General features: G+C 33.8%; 1 protein-coding gene across 6 annotated transcripts in view; it reads right to left on the reverse strand.

The window, feature by feature from the left end:
* SCN9A (sodium voltage-gated channel alpha subunit 9) overlaps positions 1-17984 on the reverse strand; it is a 188013-nt gene that overhangs the window by 6800 nt on the left and 163229 nt on the right. For all 6 annotated transcript variants that reach the window (XM_031651326.1, XM_031651324.1, XM_031651325.1 and 3 more), the window contains 2 exons: positions 1620-1724; positions 1214-1484 (listed from right to left, as the gene is read on the reverse strand). In XM_031651326.1, coding sequence (XP_031507186.1) covers positions 1214-1484; positions 1620-1724 — 376 coding nt within the window. The remainder of the gene's footprint in view (positions 1-1213; positions 1485-1619; positions 1725-17984) is intronic.

Genomic DNA, 17984 nt, shown 5'->3' on the forward strand with positions numbered 1-17984 from the left:
TAAGATTATTAGTGTTGGCACATGTAATTTAAAATTTGTACCTTTTCAACTCTAATTGAATTTATTTTTAGTTGATTCTCTTTCATTATATGAAGAAGGTCATTCATTATATGAAGAAGTTCTTTTATTATATGAAGAAGGTCATTATATTAAGATAAGGATCGTTTGCTCCATTGTTTGGATATATGTACCTCTTTGTTTTCTTATCTAATTGCATTGGCCAACACTATTAAAAACAGGGATGATACAGGGACACCTTTTTTTCCCTGACTTAATGGGAATGCTTTCAGAATTATTATTGTTAGTGTGAAATTCTCATCTAAATTTTAATTGATTTTCCTATATCAATTTTGGTATGACTTCTGGTGATAATATCCTTTTCCAAAAATATTGATTTTAAATGCTTATTCTGTTCTGTGGCACTCAGTTTTATGAGTCTAAGTTATGCAACCTTTAACCTTTTCAGACTGATAACCTGTTGATTAAGTTTGTAGTAAATAATCTCTATAATCTCTATTAAAAGTTTATAATTCTAAAAAGAAATACAATCCTAAAATACTTTGCAAGATATGTGAAAATAATGAAAAAAACCCCAAGAAGATAGAAAAACAGCCATGATAATGAATATGTAGAAAGTATAAAATCATGGGCTGTTATTCACAGACATGACCATGGCTGGTTGAGGAATGATTCGCATTTTATACACTTGTGAAGTATTAAGCCTTAAAAAATAAAACTGGCATTTCTAGAGACTTTAACTTCACTTTAAATTCTGGAAGAATTTTCAGAAATTCACAGATATTCTGGCTATTGATATTATCATTAATCAAATGACAAGTCTCACATGTGCTAAAACCAGAAGTGATTTCAGATTCAACACTGGTTTTTCCAAGACACAGCTATATACACAGCTATATATAAACATGGTAACTAGCTTTGCAAAGGTAATATTGGAAACTAAATATCAACAAGTATAAATTCCTTCTAACAGATAGAAATATTTGGCTTTGGGGCCTGTAGTGTAAACCCAGAAACACTGTAGTATGAGAGACACAGATATTTTTATTTTGCTTTTTAGGATTTTTTCATTCTTTCATTATACTGACTTACTCAAGAATAAATCTGCATTCAAGAATTCAGAATATACTTCCTTGAGCATAAGTGAAGTTTAGCTTTACTAAAAAAATAAAATCTGAATAATAAATATTCTTACCTACAATGGAGATAATCACAACCACAAAATCAAAAATATTCCATCCTATAGTGAAGTAGTAGTATCTGAGGGAGATCAGTTTTAGCACACATTCTCCAGTGAAAAGGATTATAAAAACCACATTTATCCAATATAAAACGTCAGTCATATATAGACTTTGACCCTCCTTTTCTACCATCATGGTTACCATGTTGAGACAGATAAGAACCATGATACTGATATCAAATGCTTGATTTGTCACTAGGTCAAATATACATCCTTGGATTTTGTTCTGCAAAGAAACGAGAATAATACTGAATGCAGAGTAAATTTTTCAAGTAGTATCTAGAAATTAAAGATGTGCATTAAAAATGAATTAGAAATAATTTGAAAATCTATATGCTAAAGATACATATTTTTTTTTTACCCCTGGACGAGGAATTGGCTTTTGTGGCTTCTTGGACCCCAGCTTTTTCATTGCATTATAGTATTTCTTCTGTTCTTCTGTCATAAAGATGTCTTGACCTCCAAGGTAAAGAAACAAAAAAGAAATGTAGTTAAAACCAGAATCATTGTCTAGATCTTTCTACAGATCACTAAGATAGGTTAAAATGTGTTAATATAGAAATAAAATGTATTTTATTGTGTTCATGGTAGCTATACATAAACTATGTCTTAAATAATTATATATGTGCAGAAACGTGGGTCTCCAAACACAGCTAAATGTACATATATAAAATATTTGTATTACATATAACAAGGATTGGCTCAATTTTCTTTTGGTGTGCTAATCAGTGTTGTTTTAAACTATGTACTTGTACATTTTTTATCTGCTAGCTGTCTTACCATGAATTTTATTGCTAAGAAAAGTTATAAGAATTAAAGGTAATGAATATCTTCTTTGATGATTTGGCTAATATTCAGAACTTTGATAAAGAATAGGGAGCCAAATCATGAGTGAACTCCCATTCACAATTACTACAAAGAGAATAAAATACCTAGGAATCCAACTTACAAGGGATGTGAAGGACCTCTTCAAGGAGAACTACAAACTACTGCTCAACAAAATAAAAGAGGACACAAACAAATGGAAGAATATTCCATGCTCATGGATAGGAAAAATCAATATCGTGAAAATGGCCATACTGCCCAAGGTAATTTATAGATTCAATGCTATCCTCATCAAGCTCCCATTGACTTTCTTCACAGAATTGGAAAAAACTACTTTAAATTTCATGTGGAGCCAACAAAGAGCCTGCATAGCCAAGATAATCCCAAACAAAAATAACCAAGCTGGAGGCATCACACTACCTGACTTCAAACTATGCTAAAAAGCTACAGTAACCAAATCAGCATGGTATGGTACCAAAACAGATATACAGATCAATGGAACAGAACAGAGACCTCAGAAATAGCACCACACATCTACAACCATCTATCTTGGACAAACCTGACAAAAATGATCAATGGGGATAGGATTCCCTATTTAATAAATGGTGCTGGGAAAACTGGCTAGCCATATGTAGAAAGTTGAAACTGGATCCCTTCCTTACACCTTAAACAAAAATTAACTCAAGATGGATTAAGGACTTAAATGCAAGACCTAAAACCATAAAAACCTTAGAAGAAACCCTAGGCAATGCCATTCAGGGACATAGGCGTGGGCAAAGACTTCATGAGTAAAACACTAAAAGCAATGACAACAAAAGCCAAAATAGACAAATGGGATCTAATTAAACTAAAGAGCTTCTACACAGCAAAAGAAACTGTCATCAGAGTGAACAGGCAACCTACTGAATGGGAGAAAATTTTTGCAATCTATCCATCTGACAAAGGGCTCATATCCAGAATCCACAAAGAACTTAAACAAATTTACAAGAAAAAAAAAAACAAACAACTCCATCAAAAAGTGGGCAAAGGATATGAACAGACACTTCTCAAAAGAAGGCATTTATGCAGCCAACAGACCTATGAAAAAAATGTTCATCATCACTGGTCGTCAGAGAAAGACAAATCAAAACCACAATGAGATACCATCTCACGCCAATTAGAATGGCGATCACTAAAGTCAGTAAACAACAGATGCTGGAGAGGATGTGGAGAAATAGGAACACTTTTACACTGTTGGTGAGAGTGTAAATTAGTTCAATCATTGTGGAAGACAGTGTGGCGATCCCTCAAGGATCTAGAATTAGTAATACTATTTGACCCAGCAATCTCATTACTGGATATATACCCAAAGGATTATAAATCATGCTACTATAAAGACACACACACACTTATGTTTATTGCAGCACTATACACAATAGCAAAGACTTGGAACCAACCCAAATGTCCATCAATAATAGACTGGATAAAGAAAATGTGGCATATATACACCATGGAATACTATGCAGCCATAAAAAATGATGAGTTCATGTCCTTTGCAGGGACATGAATGAAGCTGGAAACCAACATTCTCAGCAAAATATCACAAGGATGGAAAATCAAACTCTGCATGTTCTCACTCATAAGTGGGAGTTGAACAATGAGAACACAAGGACACAGGAAGGGGAATATCACACACCGGGGCCTGCTGGGGGGTTGGGATCTGTGGGAGGGATTGCGTTAGGAGAAATACCTAATGTAAATGACAAGTTGATGGGTGCAGCAAACCAACATGGTACACGTATACGTATGTAACAAACCTGCACATTGTGCACATGTACCCTAGAACTTAAAGTATAACAACAAAAAAGAATAGGGGCTACATACAATAACCAAAATTGTATTAATTTTATATTCATTTTAATATGCCATTATTCCTTTACAGAAAAATGAATATAAACTAAAAAGATAATATACATTTCTATATCTCTGTTTCAAGAAATTCTTTGACTACCTTTTTAATTTTAAATAAAGGATTTCAACATAAACACTTTATTGGATGTCAACATTATGCTTGATAGATTTCTGGGTGCTGAGGAAGTTATCAATTATCAGACCCAAACTGAAGGACTTTCCAATTAATTATGTAAAAGAAAATATAACTTTTAAAATCAACACTAAATAACATAACATCTAAATGAGGTTTTTGACTGGAAAAGCCTAAATCTCACAAAGAGGGCTAGAAGCTTCAGTTGCTCCCTTCATTCTCTGCTAATTTCTTAAATTATCTGTAAGTTTTACAGATTTATGTATATTCTACATTGATCTGTAATTACATCTTTTTTAGTCACAGCATAAATTAGTATAATCCATATAATTAAGAATTTATTTTCAAGGATTTCTAGTTCTGAGATCATTACTTAATTTGCAGGGTACTGGAGTTAAAGATGATCTGGTTATGGTTTCCCTTTATTCTCTTGGATTTGGTAATATTCAGCTTTCTCTTATTTATTTATTTATTTATTTATTTATTTATTTATTTATTTCGGTTTGCTATTGAATGGGAAGCTTCCTATTATACTGAATTTTCTTATTCATCAAATACCTAATGTTAACCAGACTTCCCTTTCTGCCTTAGAGTGTTTTTGTTGTTGCTGCTATTTTTGATGGAGTCTTGCTCTGAGGCACAGGCTGGAGTGCAGTGCCACCATCTTGGCCCACTGCAACCTCCACCTCCTGGGTTCAAGCGATTCTCATGTCTCAGCCTCCCAAGTAGCTGGGATTACAGGTGCATGCCACCACACCAGGCTAATTTTTGTATTTTTAGTAGAGATAGAGTTTTGCCATGTTGGCTGGTCTGGTTTCCAACTCCTGGTCTCAAGTGATCTGCCTGCCTTTGCCTCCCAAAGTGCTGGGATTACAGGCATGAGCCACCATATTCAGCCAGCTTAGACTGTTTTAATTCAGCTTTCCTCTATTTAATATGCAGTCTTTATGTAATTTTCATATTCATCTCACCTACTGGAAAGGCATGAGAGAGAGACTTCATGTCAATGTCAAGAGAAGCCCAGATCCTTTATTGTTCATTAATGGGGACTGAATATTACAGCTTGCCAAGAACTTAACAGAAGAAGCTGCAGAAAAACTGAGGAGAAAACTCTAACTTAGAGGAGAAAATCAAAGTAATAGATTTTGTTTTCCCCTAATGATACCCTCATTGTCAATATGATGAAGAATGGGATAAAACTAATAAGAGATTATGAATTACCTCAATAGAGAAACTTGTGTGGGTGTTTTGTTTTCCTATAGCTTATATAGGCCTTGTGCAAAATGCACCCCTTTAAAACCTAGGTGGAAGGTATTCTGTAAGTCAGGCTATTATTTTTTCTATGTTACAATCTACATCAAGGCTGTATTACACAGTAGTAAAGACTTCACTTCTGGTGTCAGATCATCTTTGTTCAAATCCTTTCTTTTGTCCTTGGGTAAGTTTCTTAATTCTTTAAGTAAAACCACCTCATCATTATAAGAGTAGTCACTGCATTTGTGTTTACTGAGAAGGTAAATTGAGGTAATGCAAGAAGAACACTTAGCATAATGTCTGGCACATGGTAAGTCTTAATTAAATTTTAATTACTATTACAGTTGTTGTTATAAACCTTCCTGATAAGATTAGAGTTAATGAAAGGAGTTATTGTCAAAATTTACCCCATAGTTGCTCAAATATGTAATAGATATTTGTCTAACTATATCATGTAATCTTCCTTTTTATAACTTGAACTTATTAATGACTTTTGTTCTAATCATCAGTAGTAGATTTTATGATTATTAAAAACTAATTTCACATGAAATCATTAGAGGTGAAAAAAGTACTTATGAGGATGATGAATAGTTGGAAAAACTAGTAAAATAGGGTTGGTTATTAGAAAGAGGCATGGGTAGTTGATAGAGCCATAAGCTTTGATCAAATTATTGAAGTTAAAAAGCAGTAAGTGCCAACTTCGCATTGTGGAAAACATATGGGCTTTCAAATCAAACAGGCATTTCAGTCATAACTGTGCCAGTATCCTGTTACTTGGTTTGAAACAATTTATCCATCCTTTCTAGGGGCTAATTTATTCATTTGCATCAAGATACCACTTTCAAGGGAGGGAGAGGAGTGGAGCATATCAAATGTCTTTGCCTTTCAGTGTGCTGAACTAGGGTCCAGTTTCACTCTTGCCTCATATAGAGCACTGAAAGAACCAGTATGATTAGAACAATTGCTACAGCTACAAACATAGGAAAAGAAGAAGGTAGATTAGCTGTTTGAGAGGCTCCCAGTATCTCTAGCCAGGCTGATTGGCAAAGGTCTTTCCCTGTCAAAGTCAGTTCATAAGTCCTGGTGGCTGTTTTGTGTCATTTGTGACATTGTGTCAGATGGCTGACAGGTGGCTATTCTTCCATTGCATAGACACCAATGCAAAGCACAAGAGACACAAAGAATTAGAGAAACAACAAAAAGGGATAAAAGAAATCCACTGTTACTGACCCTGAAGAAATAGAGATTTATAAATTGCCTAAAAAAGAATACAAAATAATTATCTTAATGAAGTTTAGCAAAGTACCAGAGAACAGAGACAGACAGCTAAACAAAATCAGGAAAATGACACATGAACACAATGAGGATATCAATGAAGGGACAGAAACTACACACACAAAAAATAAAAGTCAAATATCAGTAGAAACTCTGGAATTTAAGAATACAATAACTGAACTAAAAAATTCCCTAGCGGGTCCAATAGCAGACTTGATCAAACTGGAGAAAGAATCAACAAACTTAAAGATAGATCATTTAAAATTATCCAGTCAGTGGAGCAAGAAGAAATAAAAAAGAAAAATGAGTGAAGACTTATGGGACATCATTAAGTGAAACAATATATACATTATGAAATCACAGAAAGGGAAGACAGAAAGGGGTGTAAAAATATTTTTAAATGGCCAAAAAATGTTCAAATTTGGGGAGAGATATGAACATCTAAATTCAGGAAACTCAAAGAATACCAAATAGGACAAATCTAAAGAAGTCGCAGCTGGGCATGGTGGCTCACTCCTGTAATCCCCGCACTTTGGGGGGCTGAGGCAGGCGGATCACCTAAGGTCAGGAGTTCAAGACCAGCCTGGCCAACATGGCGAAACCACATCTCTACTAAAAATTACAAAAATTAGCTGGGTGTGGTGGCGGATGCCTATAATCCCAGCTACTCAGGAGGCTGAGGTAGGGAGAATTGCTTGAACCCAGGAGGCAGAAGTTGCAGTGAGCCAAGATCATGCCACTGCACTACAGCCTGGGTGACACGGCAAAACTCTATCTCGGAAAAAAAGAAAAAAAAAAGTCTCCACTGGAGACGTAATATCATCAAATTGCCAAAAGAGAAAGGGAAGTTTGAAAGCAGCAAGAAAAAAACTGAATTGTCACGTACAAAAGATCTCTCATAAGATGAACGGCAGATTTCTCAGCAGAAACTTTAAAAGAACAAATAAAGTGAAACGATATATTCAAAATACTGAAAGAAAAAAAACTGCTGACTGAGAGTAGTATACCTGCAAAAACTGTCCTTTAAAATTAAGAAAGGATAAAGACTTTCCCATACAAGCAAATGCTGAGGGAGTTCATCACCACTAGACTTATCTTACAGGAAATGTGAAAGTGAGTTCTTCAGGTTGAAACGAAAGTATGGTAAGGAGCAACACAAGAGCATATGAAAGTACAAATCTCACTAGTAAAGGTAAATACATAGACAAATAGAGAATACTGTAATACTCTAATAGTATTATGTAAATCATTTATAATTCTAATATAAAAGTTAAATGTCAATTAAGAATAATTAAAATTACAAAAATATGTTTGTAGAAACACATTATAAAAAGATGTAAATTGTGACATTTATAACAAAAAGTGTGAGGGAGGTATTAAAAGTAAAGATTTTTGGTACATGATTTAAGTTAAGTTATCAGCTTAAAGTAGACTATTATAAGATATTTGTGATTGCCTCATGGAAAATCCATGTAAAAATACAGAAATAAAAAAGAGAAACCAGAAATCATAGCATATCACAGTAAAATATCAACCAATCACAAAAGAAGACAGTCAAGAGAGAAAAAGATAGAAAAAAGAATTACAAAACAGAAAAATTCAACAAAAAGGCAATAGTAAGTCCTTACCTACCAATGATTATTTCAAATACAAATGGATTAAACTTCCCAATGAAAAGACCTACAATGCCTGCATAGATTTATGAAAACAAGATCCAGTTATATGCTGTTTCCAGATACTCATTTCAAATTTAAGAAAACATAGTTTGAAAGTTAATTGATAAAAAAGATACATTCTGTTTTTCTTTTTCTTTTCTTTCTTTTTTTTTTCTTTTGAGACAGAGTCTCACTCTGTCACCCAGGCTGGAGTGCGATCTCAGCTCACTGCAAGCTCTGCCTCCCAGATTCACACCATTCTCCTGCCTCAGCCTCCCGAGTAGCTGGGACAACAGGTGCCCACGACCATGCCTGGCTAATTTTTTTTTTTTTTTTTTGTATTTTTAGTAGAGACAGGGTTTCACCATGTTAGCCAGGATGGTCTTGATCTCCTGACCTTGTGATCCACCTGCCTTGGCCTCCCAAAGTGCTGGGATTACAGGTATGAGCCACCGTGCCCAGTCAAAAAAGATACATTCTGTACAAACGGTAACCAAAAGAGAGTAATGGGGCTAAACAGTTGTCCTTTAGTATCTACAGGGTCATGGTTCTGGAACCCCAAGGGATACCAAAATTGAGGATGCTTAAGTCCCACAGTTAGCCCTGCAGGACCTGTGGATAAAATATTTGACCCTCTGTATCTGGATTTCACATTCCATGAATACAGTGTTTTCAATCAGCATTGACTGAATCTACGATGTAAAACCCACAGACACAGAGGACTGACTATAATTATATCAGGCAAAATAGACTTTAGGTTAAAAAAAAAAAAAGTCACAAGAGACAAAGTAGGTCATTAAATAAGATAAAAGAGTTAATTCATCAAGAAGATATAACAATTATAAATATATGTGAATCCACCATCAAAGCATGTAAATACATAAAGCAATCATTGACAGATTTGGAGGGATAAACATAGAGCAATACCATAACAGTAGGATACATCAATACTTGACTTGCAATAATGAACAGAACAGCCAGACATGGAATGTATAAACAAACTGTGGATTTGAACAACACTATAGACCAAATGGATAACAAACATACAGGATATGCTACCCAACAGCATCTTAATACACCATCTTTTCAAGTGCACACAGAATATTCTCAGGATAGGTCACATATCAGGTCATGAAGTTAGTTTTGACAACTGTAAGAAGTTTGAAATCATACCAGATATCTTTTATGCCCACAATGGAATGAAACTAGAAGACAGTAATAGAAGGAAAACCAAAAAATTCACAAATATGTGGAAATTAAACAACACTCTCTTGAAAAAGCAATAGGTCAAAGAAAAAAAAATCAACAGAAAAATTTAAAAGTATCTTGAAACAAACAAAAATGAAAGCACAATTTCTAAAATTTATGAGAAGCAGCAAAAGCAGTAATAAGAGCAAATCTTATAGTGATACATGTCTACATTATAAAAAGAAAGATCTCATATAAACAATATAGATTCACATGTCTAGGAACTAGAAAAAGAAAAAACTAAGCCCAACATTAGCAAAAGGAAGGAAATAATAAACATTAGAGCTAAGTAAGTGAAATAGAGAATAGAAAAGCAATAGAAAAAGTCAACAAAACTAAGAGTTGGTTTTTTTGAAAGATAAAATAGATGAATCTGTAGCCAGGATAACTAAGAAAAAAGATAGAAGACTCAAATATGTAAAACCAGAGATGAAAGAGGAAAAATTACAACTGATTTTATGGGAATAAGAAGGATCAAAGAGACCACCATGAACAATTATACACCAACAAATTGGATAACTTAGAAGACATAGGTAAATTCAAAAACAGACAAACTACCAGGACTGAATCATGTGAAATAGAATAATTGAATAGACAAATTGAACCAATAATAATAATAATAGTAACTCCCAAAAAAGAAATGTACAGGACCAGATGGCTTCACAGGAGAAGTCTAACCAAACATTTAAAGAAGAATCAACATTAATTCTTTTCAAACTCTTAAAAATTTGAAGAGGAGAGAACACTTCGAAAGTCATTTTATGGGGCCAGAATTACTCTCATACCAAAGCCAGACAAAGACACCGTAAGAAAAGAAAATTACAACTTTTGAAGGAAGTGACTTAACAACATTGTGAAATAGGAGGCTTATGACTATTTTTTTTTTAATCTCATGGACATACCAAGTAAACATCTACATACATATGGATCAGTTCTCTGCAGAGAAACCCATAATCCAGTAGAAAAACTCAAACACACCAGAGGACAGAAAATATCCATATCAAAATGGGTAGAAAAAGTGGAAAGACACTCATGCACTAACCCCACCCTGAGCACAGTGCCTTACATTTAGGAAGAAAACTGAATTTGCAGCCTCTTCCCAAGGGTTGAGAAGCTATAGTACACATATAGAACCCAACCTTTTTTTTTTTTTTTAATTTGAGGAAACGTATTTATTTCTAGAAAATGATTTTTCTAGAGTGGAAAGAGAGAAGATATGAACTATATTATACAATCATCTTCATAAGTGCCTTAGTTTTCCATTTTGTAGAACCCAACTTTTATAGTCCCTGCAACAGAGCTTGGCTTTTAGATCACCATGCTTGTGGAATGGCAGAGATAAGCCATTGGAGTTTTCTCTGAAGTACAAAGAACAATGGGGGGTGTTGAACTGACTGAGCCCTCTCAGAAGATTTAATTCCTGGGATCAGACCATCTTCCAACTTTCCCATAGAAACCATTAGGCTGCACATTTTTCAGCCGCTCCCTGTGGTTCTGGCCTCTTCCAGTACTTGGAAATCTACATAGCAAATGAAGAATAAACCTTCTTCAGCCTAAACAAGAGGAATAGCATTCCCCAGCCTTCTTCCCTGGCTTCCTACAGAGACAATCCCAACTCTACAATCTTTCTTTTAATAGAGGTGGAAGGTCTCTACCACCAAGAATAGGAGAGTGACTTCTTCCCTGGCTTACTCCTGACATAATTTCTGCAGTCTCTTGTTAGAGGAAGGCATGAACTACACTTTAATCCAATGGACCTAACAGATATTTATAGAAGAGTTCATCCAACAGCAACAAAATATAAATTCTTCTCAAATCACATGAAACACTCTCCAGGATAGATCACATGTTAGGCCACAAAACAAGCTTTAACAAATTTAAGAAGATTAAAATCATATCGAGTACCTTTTCTGTTTACGATGACATGAAACTAGAAGTCAATAAGAGGAATAATCTTGAACAACTCATAATTATGTGGAAATTAAACAACATGCTCCTGAAGAGCCAATGGGTCAAAGAGAAAATTATATGGAAAAGCAGAAAATATTTTGAGATCAATGACAATGGAAACATAAGATAACAAATAGTATGGAATGTAGAAAAAGAAGCACTGAGAGAAAAATTTGTAGTAATAATTGCCTACATTAAAGAAAGAAGGACAATCTCAAATAAACAACCTAATATTACATCTTAGTGATTAGAAAAAGAAGAACAAAATATCCCCAAACTTTGCAGAAGGAAGAAAATAACAAAGATAAGGATAGAAATAAACAAAGCAAATACTAAAATGTTGTTTTTTTGAAAAAAGCAAATTGAAAAACCTTTAACTAGACTAACAAAGGGAAAAAAGACAACTCAAACAACATCTGAAATGAAAGAAGGGAGACTAACACTGATAACACATACATACAAGGAATTATAAACTATTACTGTGAACAACCATACACCATCAAACTGAATAACCTAGAAGAAATGAACTAATCTTTAGAAACATGCAACCTACCAAGACTAAATCAGCAAGAAATATTACATCCGAACAAACCAATACTAGATAAAGAAAATAGATCAGTAACAAATTAAGTCTCCAATCAAAAAAAAAAAAAAAAAAAAAGGAAAAGGTCACTGGTGAATTCTATTTAAAGAAGTAATATGAATTCTTCTCAAATTCTTCCAAAAATTGAAGAGGAGGTCAAACTCATTTTATGAGGACAGCATTACACTGATATGAAAACTGTAAGAGTATACTACCAGAAAAGAAAACTGCAGGCCAATATTCTTGATGAACATAGATCCAAAAATCCTCAATAAAATATTAGCAAACTGAATGCCCTAGCACACTTAAAAAATCAGTCACCATGATTATTTGGGATTTATCTGAGGGATGCAAAAATGGTTAAACATGCATAAATCAATAAATGTGATATGCTACATTAACAAAATAAGAACAAACATCATATGATCATCTTACTAGATGCAGACAAAGCATTTGATAAAATCTAGCATATGTTCATAAGAAAATCTCAAAAAATACATATGGAAGGAATGTACCTTAACAAAATAAAGCCATATATGACAAGCCCACAGCTAACATTATACAAAAACTGTGAAAAGTTGGGAGCTTTTCTTCTAAGATCAGGAACAAGACAAGGATATCGACTGTTACCACTTCTTTTTGACATAGTACTAGAAGTCCCATCCATAGCAATTAGGCAAGAAAAAGAAATAAAAGACATCCATGTAAGAAAACAAGAAATAAAATTATCTCTGTTTGCTAATGACATGATCTTATATGTAGAAAACCCTGAACACTGTACTGAGAACTGTTAAAACTGATACATAAATTCAGTAAAGTGCAGTTTGCAAAATCAACATAGAAAAATCAGTAATATTTCTATACATTAACAATGAGGTTTCCAACAAAGAAATTAAGAAATTAATCCTATTTAAAACAGCATCAAAATAAATAAATAAAATACTTTGAAGTAAATTTAACCAGGCAGGTCAAAGATCTGTATACTGAAAACTATACCTTGATTAAAAAAAAAAAAAAAAACTGAGGAAGACAAATCAATTGTAATATATTTCATGTTCATGTGTTGGAAGAACTAATATTGTTAAAATGAATGCAATCTCTATCAAAATTCTAATGTCAGTTTTCACAGAAATAGTCAAAAATGCTAAAATTTGAATAAAATAAAAGATGCCAAATGGCCAAAGCAATCTGAGCAAAAAGAACAAAGCTGGAGGTACAATACTCTCTCATTTCAAAATAAAAAGCTATGGTATTGGCATACACACAGATATATTGGCTAATGGAACAGGAGAAAAAGCCCAGAAATAAACCCAATTATTTATAGTCAATTGATTTTCAACAAAGGTGCAAAGAATAAACAATGGGGGAAAGGGCGATCTCTTCAATAAATGGTGTTGGGAAAACTGAATATTCCTTATGAAAAAGAATGAAATTGGACCCTTTTATCATACCACATTTTTTAAAAATCCAACCAAGTAAAAGTATTAAATATAAGAAATGAAACTATAATGCTACTAGAAGGAAACATAAAAGAAAAGCTCTATGACTTTTGTCTGGGCAAGGATTTCTTGGCTAGGACTCTCAAAGCACAGGTGACAAAAGATAATGAGAGACAAGTTGGATTAGATCAAACAAAAAATGTTCTTTACAGCAAACAAAACAATTAACAGAGTGGAGAGAGAGAGCTCATGGATTGAAATAAAATATCTGCAAACCATACATCTGATAAAGGGCTAATATCTAACATATGCAAGAAACTCAAACAACTCAACACCTAGAAAATCAATAAACCAATTGAAGAATGGGCAAATAATCTGAACAGACATTTCTTAAAAGAAGATATATGAATGACCAATAGATATATTAAAAAATACTCAACATCTCTGATCATCAGGAAAATGCAAATTAAAATCCCAATGAAATATTACCTCACACCTCTTAGAATGGCTATTATCAAAAAGACAAATGATAACAAGTATTGATGATGATGTGGAGAGAAAGGAACCCTTATACATTGTTAGTGAAAATGTAAATTACTATAGCTGTTTGAGAAAAATAGCATGGAAGTTCCAAAAACAAATACAATTACCATATAATTCAGCAATTCCACTTCTAGGTACATAGTAGTATATATTTAATTCCTTTAGTGGAATTAAAAATCATTATGTCAAAGGTATACCTGCATTCCCGTGTTCATTTCAGCATTATTTATGAGAACCAAGACATATTAGGTTGCTGCAAATGTAATTGCAGTTTCTACCATTACTTTTGCTGCAATTAAAATAATGGCAAAAACCGCAATTACTTTTGCACTAACCCATAGACACAACCTGTACCCATCAACAGGTGAATGAATAAAGAAAATGTGATAGGTATGCACAGTGGACTACTATACAAAACTTCGAAAGGACAAATTTTGTCATTCATCCCAACATGAATGCAACTAAAGGATGTTATGCTAAGCAAAATTAGCCAGGTACAGAAAGATAAATATCATATGATCTCATTTACATGTACAATTTTAAAAAGTCAGCATCACAGAAACAGTGTATAAAGGTGGTTATCATAGGACTGGAGGAAGAGGATGTGAAGAAAGGAGAAATGTTGATCAAAGGATGCACAGTTTTCATTTAGAGTAGAGGAATAAATCTCAAGATGGATTAAAGACTTAAATGTAAAATCTAAAACTGTAAAAACCCTGGAAGACAACCTACGCAATACCATTCAGTACATAGGCATGGGCAAAGATTTCATAATGAAGACACCAAAAGGAACTGCAACAAAAACAAAAATTAACAAATGGGATCTAATTAAACTAAAGAGCTTCTGCACAGCAAAAGAAACTATCAATAGAGTAAGCAGACAGTTTACAGAATGGGAGAAAATTTTTGCAGACTATGCATCTGACAAAGGTCTAATATCCAGAATCTATAAGGAACTTAAACAAGTTTACAAGAAATAAACAACCCCATGGTTGTTAAAAAGTGGGCAAAGGACATGAATAGACACTTCTGAAAAGAAGACACACATGCAGCCAACAAGCATATGAAAAAAAGCTCAACGTTACTGATCATTAGAGAAATGCAAATCAAAACCACAATGAGATACTATCTTACACCAGTCAGAATGGCTATTATTAAAAAGATAAAAAATCACAGATGCTGGCGACGGTGTGGAGAAAAAAAGAATGCTTACAAACTGTTGATGGGAGTGTAAATTAATTCAACTATAATGGAAGACTCTGTGGCAATTCCTCAAAACCTAAAGACGAAAATACCATTCAACCCAGCAATCCCATTACTGGGTATATGCTTAAAAGGAAATACATTGCTCTATTATAAAGACACATGCACACATATGTTTATTGGAGCACTATTCACAATGGCAAAGACATGGAATCAACTCAAATGACCATCAATGATAGACTGGAAAAGGACAATGTGGTAAATATATACCATGTAATACTATGCAGCCATTAAAAAGAACAAGATCATATCCTTTGCAGGGACATGAATGGAGCTGGAGGCCATTTTCATTAGCAAACTAAGGTAGCAACAGAAAACCAAATACCACATGTTCTCACTTATAAGTGGGAGCTAAATGATGAGAACACATGGACACATAAAGGGGAACAACACACACTGGGGCCTATTGGAGGATGAAGGGTGGGAGGAGGGAGAGGATCAGGAAAAATAACCAATGCATACTGGGATTAATACCTCAGTGATGAAATAATCTGTACAACAAACCCTCATGACACGTTTACCTATGTAATAAGCCTGCACATCCTGTACATGTACCCCTGAACTTAAAATAAAAGTCAAAAAAGTCACACATTAGGAAATGAAAAAATAAATGTATTGTATATTTCAAAATTGCTAAAAGAATAACTTTTTAACTTTCTTACCACAAAAAAATGATAAGTGGGTGATGTGATGGTTATGTTAATTAGCATGATTGAATCTTTCTACAATGTTTATATAGATCAAAACATTGTTTTGTACCCCATTAATAAACACAGTTTTGTCAATTATAAATGAACAAATTTTTAGAAAGAAAAAAGCATACTACAGGGCAAGATCCCTGATGAACATAGATGCAAATAACTTCATCAATATATTAGCAAACTGAATGCAACAGCTCATTAAATGATCATGTACTACGACTACGACCAAGTGGGAGTTATTCCTAATAAACAAATTTACTAAATGTTGAAGGATATAAAATCAACATACAAAAATCACCTGTGTTTCTATACACTAACAATAATCTGAAAAGAAAATTAAGAAAGAAATCCCATTTACGATAGCAAGCAAGGACGGTTCAACATATGCAGATCAAATAATGTGATACACCACATGATCTGAGAAGGACAAAAATCACATGTTCATCAAAAGAGATTCAGAAGAAGCATTTGACAAATTTCAACACCCTTTCATGGTAAAAGCTAAAAAAGAAAACAAAAGCTAGGTATAGAAGTTGCTATAACTTGAACGTTTGTCCCCTCCAAAACTCATGTTGCAATGTAATTGACATCGTGACAGAATCGGGAAGTGGGACCTTTAAGAGGTGTTTAAGTTATGAGAATTTTACCCTTTTAAATGCATTAATGCTGTTATCTCAGGATTGGGTTCATTATAAACAGGCAGGTACTGCCCCCTTTTCTCACTTATTCTCTCTTTGTGCCATGTAATACCTTATAGCACGTTATGACACAACAAATAAGACCTCACCAGCCCCTCAATCATGAATTTTCCATCCTCCAGTACTGTGATCCCATAAGGTTTGTGATCATAATAAATTACCCACTCTGTGATGTTCTGTTATAGTAGCACAAATGGATGAGAACAGAGGAAATTTACCTCATGATAACAAAGACTACATGAAAATCCCACAGCTAACATCATATTCAATGGTGAAAAACTGAAAAAATTTCCTGTAAGATCAGGAATAAGACAAATATGCCTACTCTTGCCACTTGTATTTAATAAAGCACTAGAAGTCCTAGCCGGAGAAATTAAGCAAGAAAAACAAGTAAAAGACATCCCAACCTGAAAGAAAAAAGTGCTTACAGACGACATTATCTTATATGGAGAATACCCTAAAGACTCCACACGTCAGGAAAATCTGTTAGAACTAATAAACAAATTTACTAAATGTTGAAGGATATAAAATCAACATACAAAAATCACCTGTGTTTATATACACTAACAATAATCTGAAAAGAAAATTTAAAAAGAAATCCCATTTATGATAGCATCAAAATAAATAAAATACTTAGGATATGCTTAACTAAGGCATTGAAAATGTACGCACTGAAAACTATAAAATGTTCATGAAAGAAATTAAAGAAGACACAAATAAATAGAAAGATCTGGTACTCATGAATTAAATGACTTAATATTGTTAAAATGCCCACACTACCCTAAGTGATCTGTGAATTCAATACAGTCCATATCAAAATCCCAAGAGCATTATTTACTAAAATTTAAAAAAAATCCTAAAATTCACATGGAACTACAAAAGACTCTGAATAGCCAAAGCAATCTTAAGAAAAAAGAACAAAATGGATGAATCACATTTTCTCATTTATTATTTATTTATTTATTTACTGAGACACAAGATCTTACCCTGTTGCCCAGGCCAGAGTGCAGTGGCATGAGAATAGCTCACTGCAGCTTCATATTCTTGGGCTTGAGTGATCCTCCCACCTTAGGCTCCTAAGTAGCTAGGAGTATAAGTGTGTGCCATCATGCCTGGCTAATTTTTAAATATCTTTGTAGAGAAGGAGTCTTTCTATCTTTCCCAGGTTGGTCTCAAACTCTCGGCCACAAGTGATCCTCCAGTCTTAGCCTCCCCAGTTGCTGCGATTATAAGCATGAGCCACTGCACCCAGTCCCCATAGGTCCTCAT

The sequence above is a fragment of the Papio anubis genome, chromosome 10 (assembly GCF_008728515.1).
Source record: "Papio anubis isolate 15944 chromosome 10, Panubis1.0, whole genome shotgun sequence".
NCBI lineage: Eukaryota > Metazoa > Chordata > Mammalia > Primates > Cercopithecidae > Papio > Papio anubis.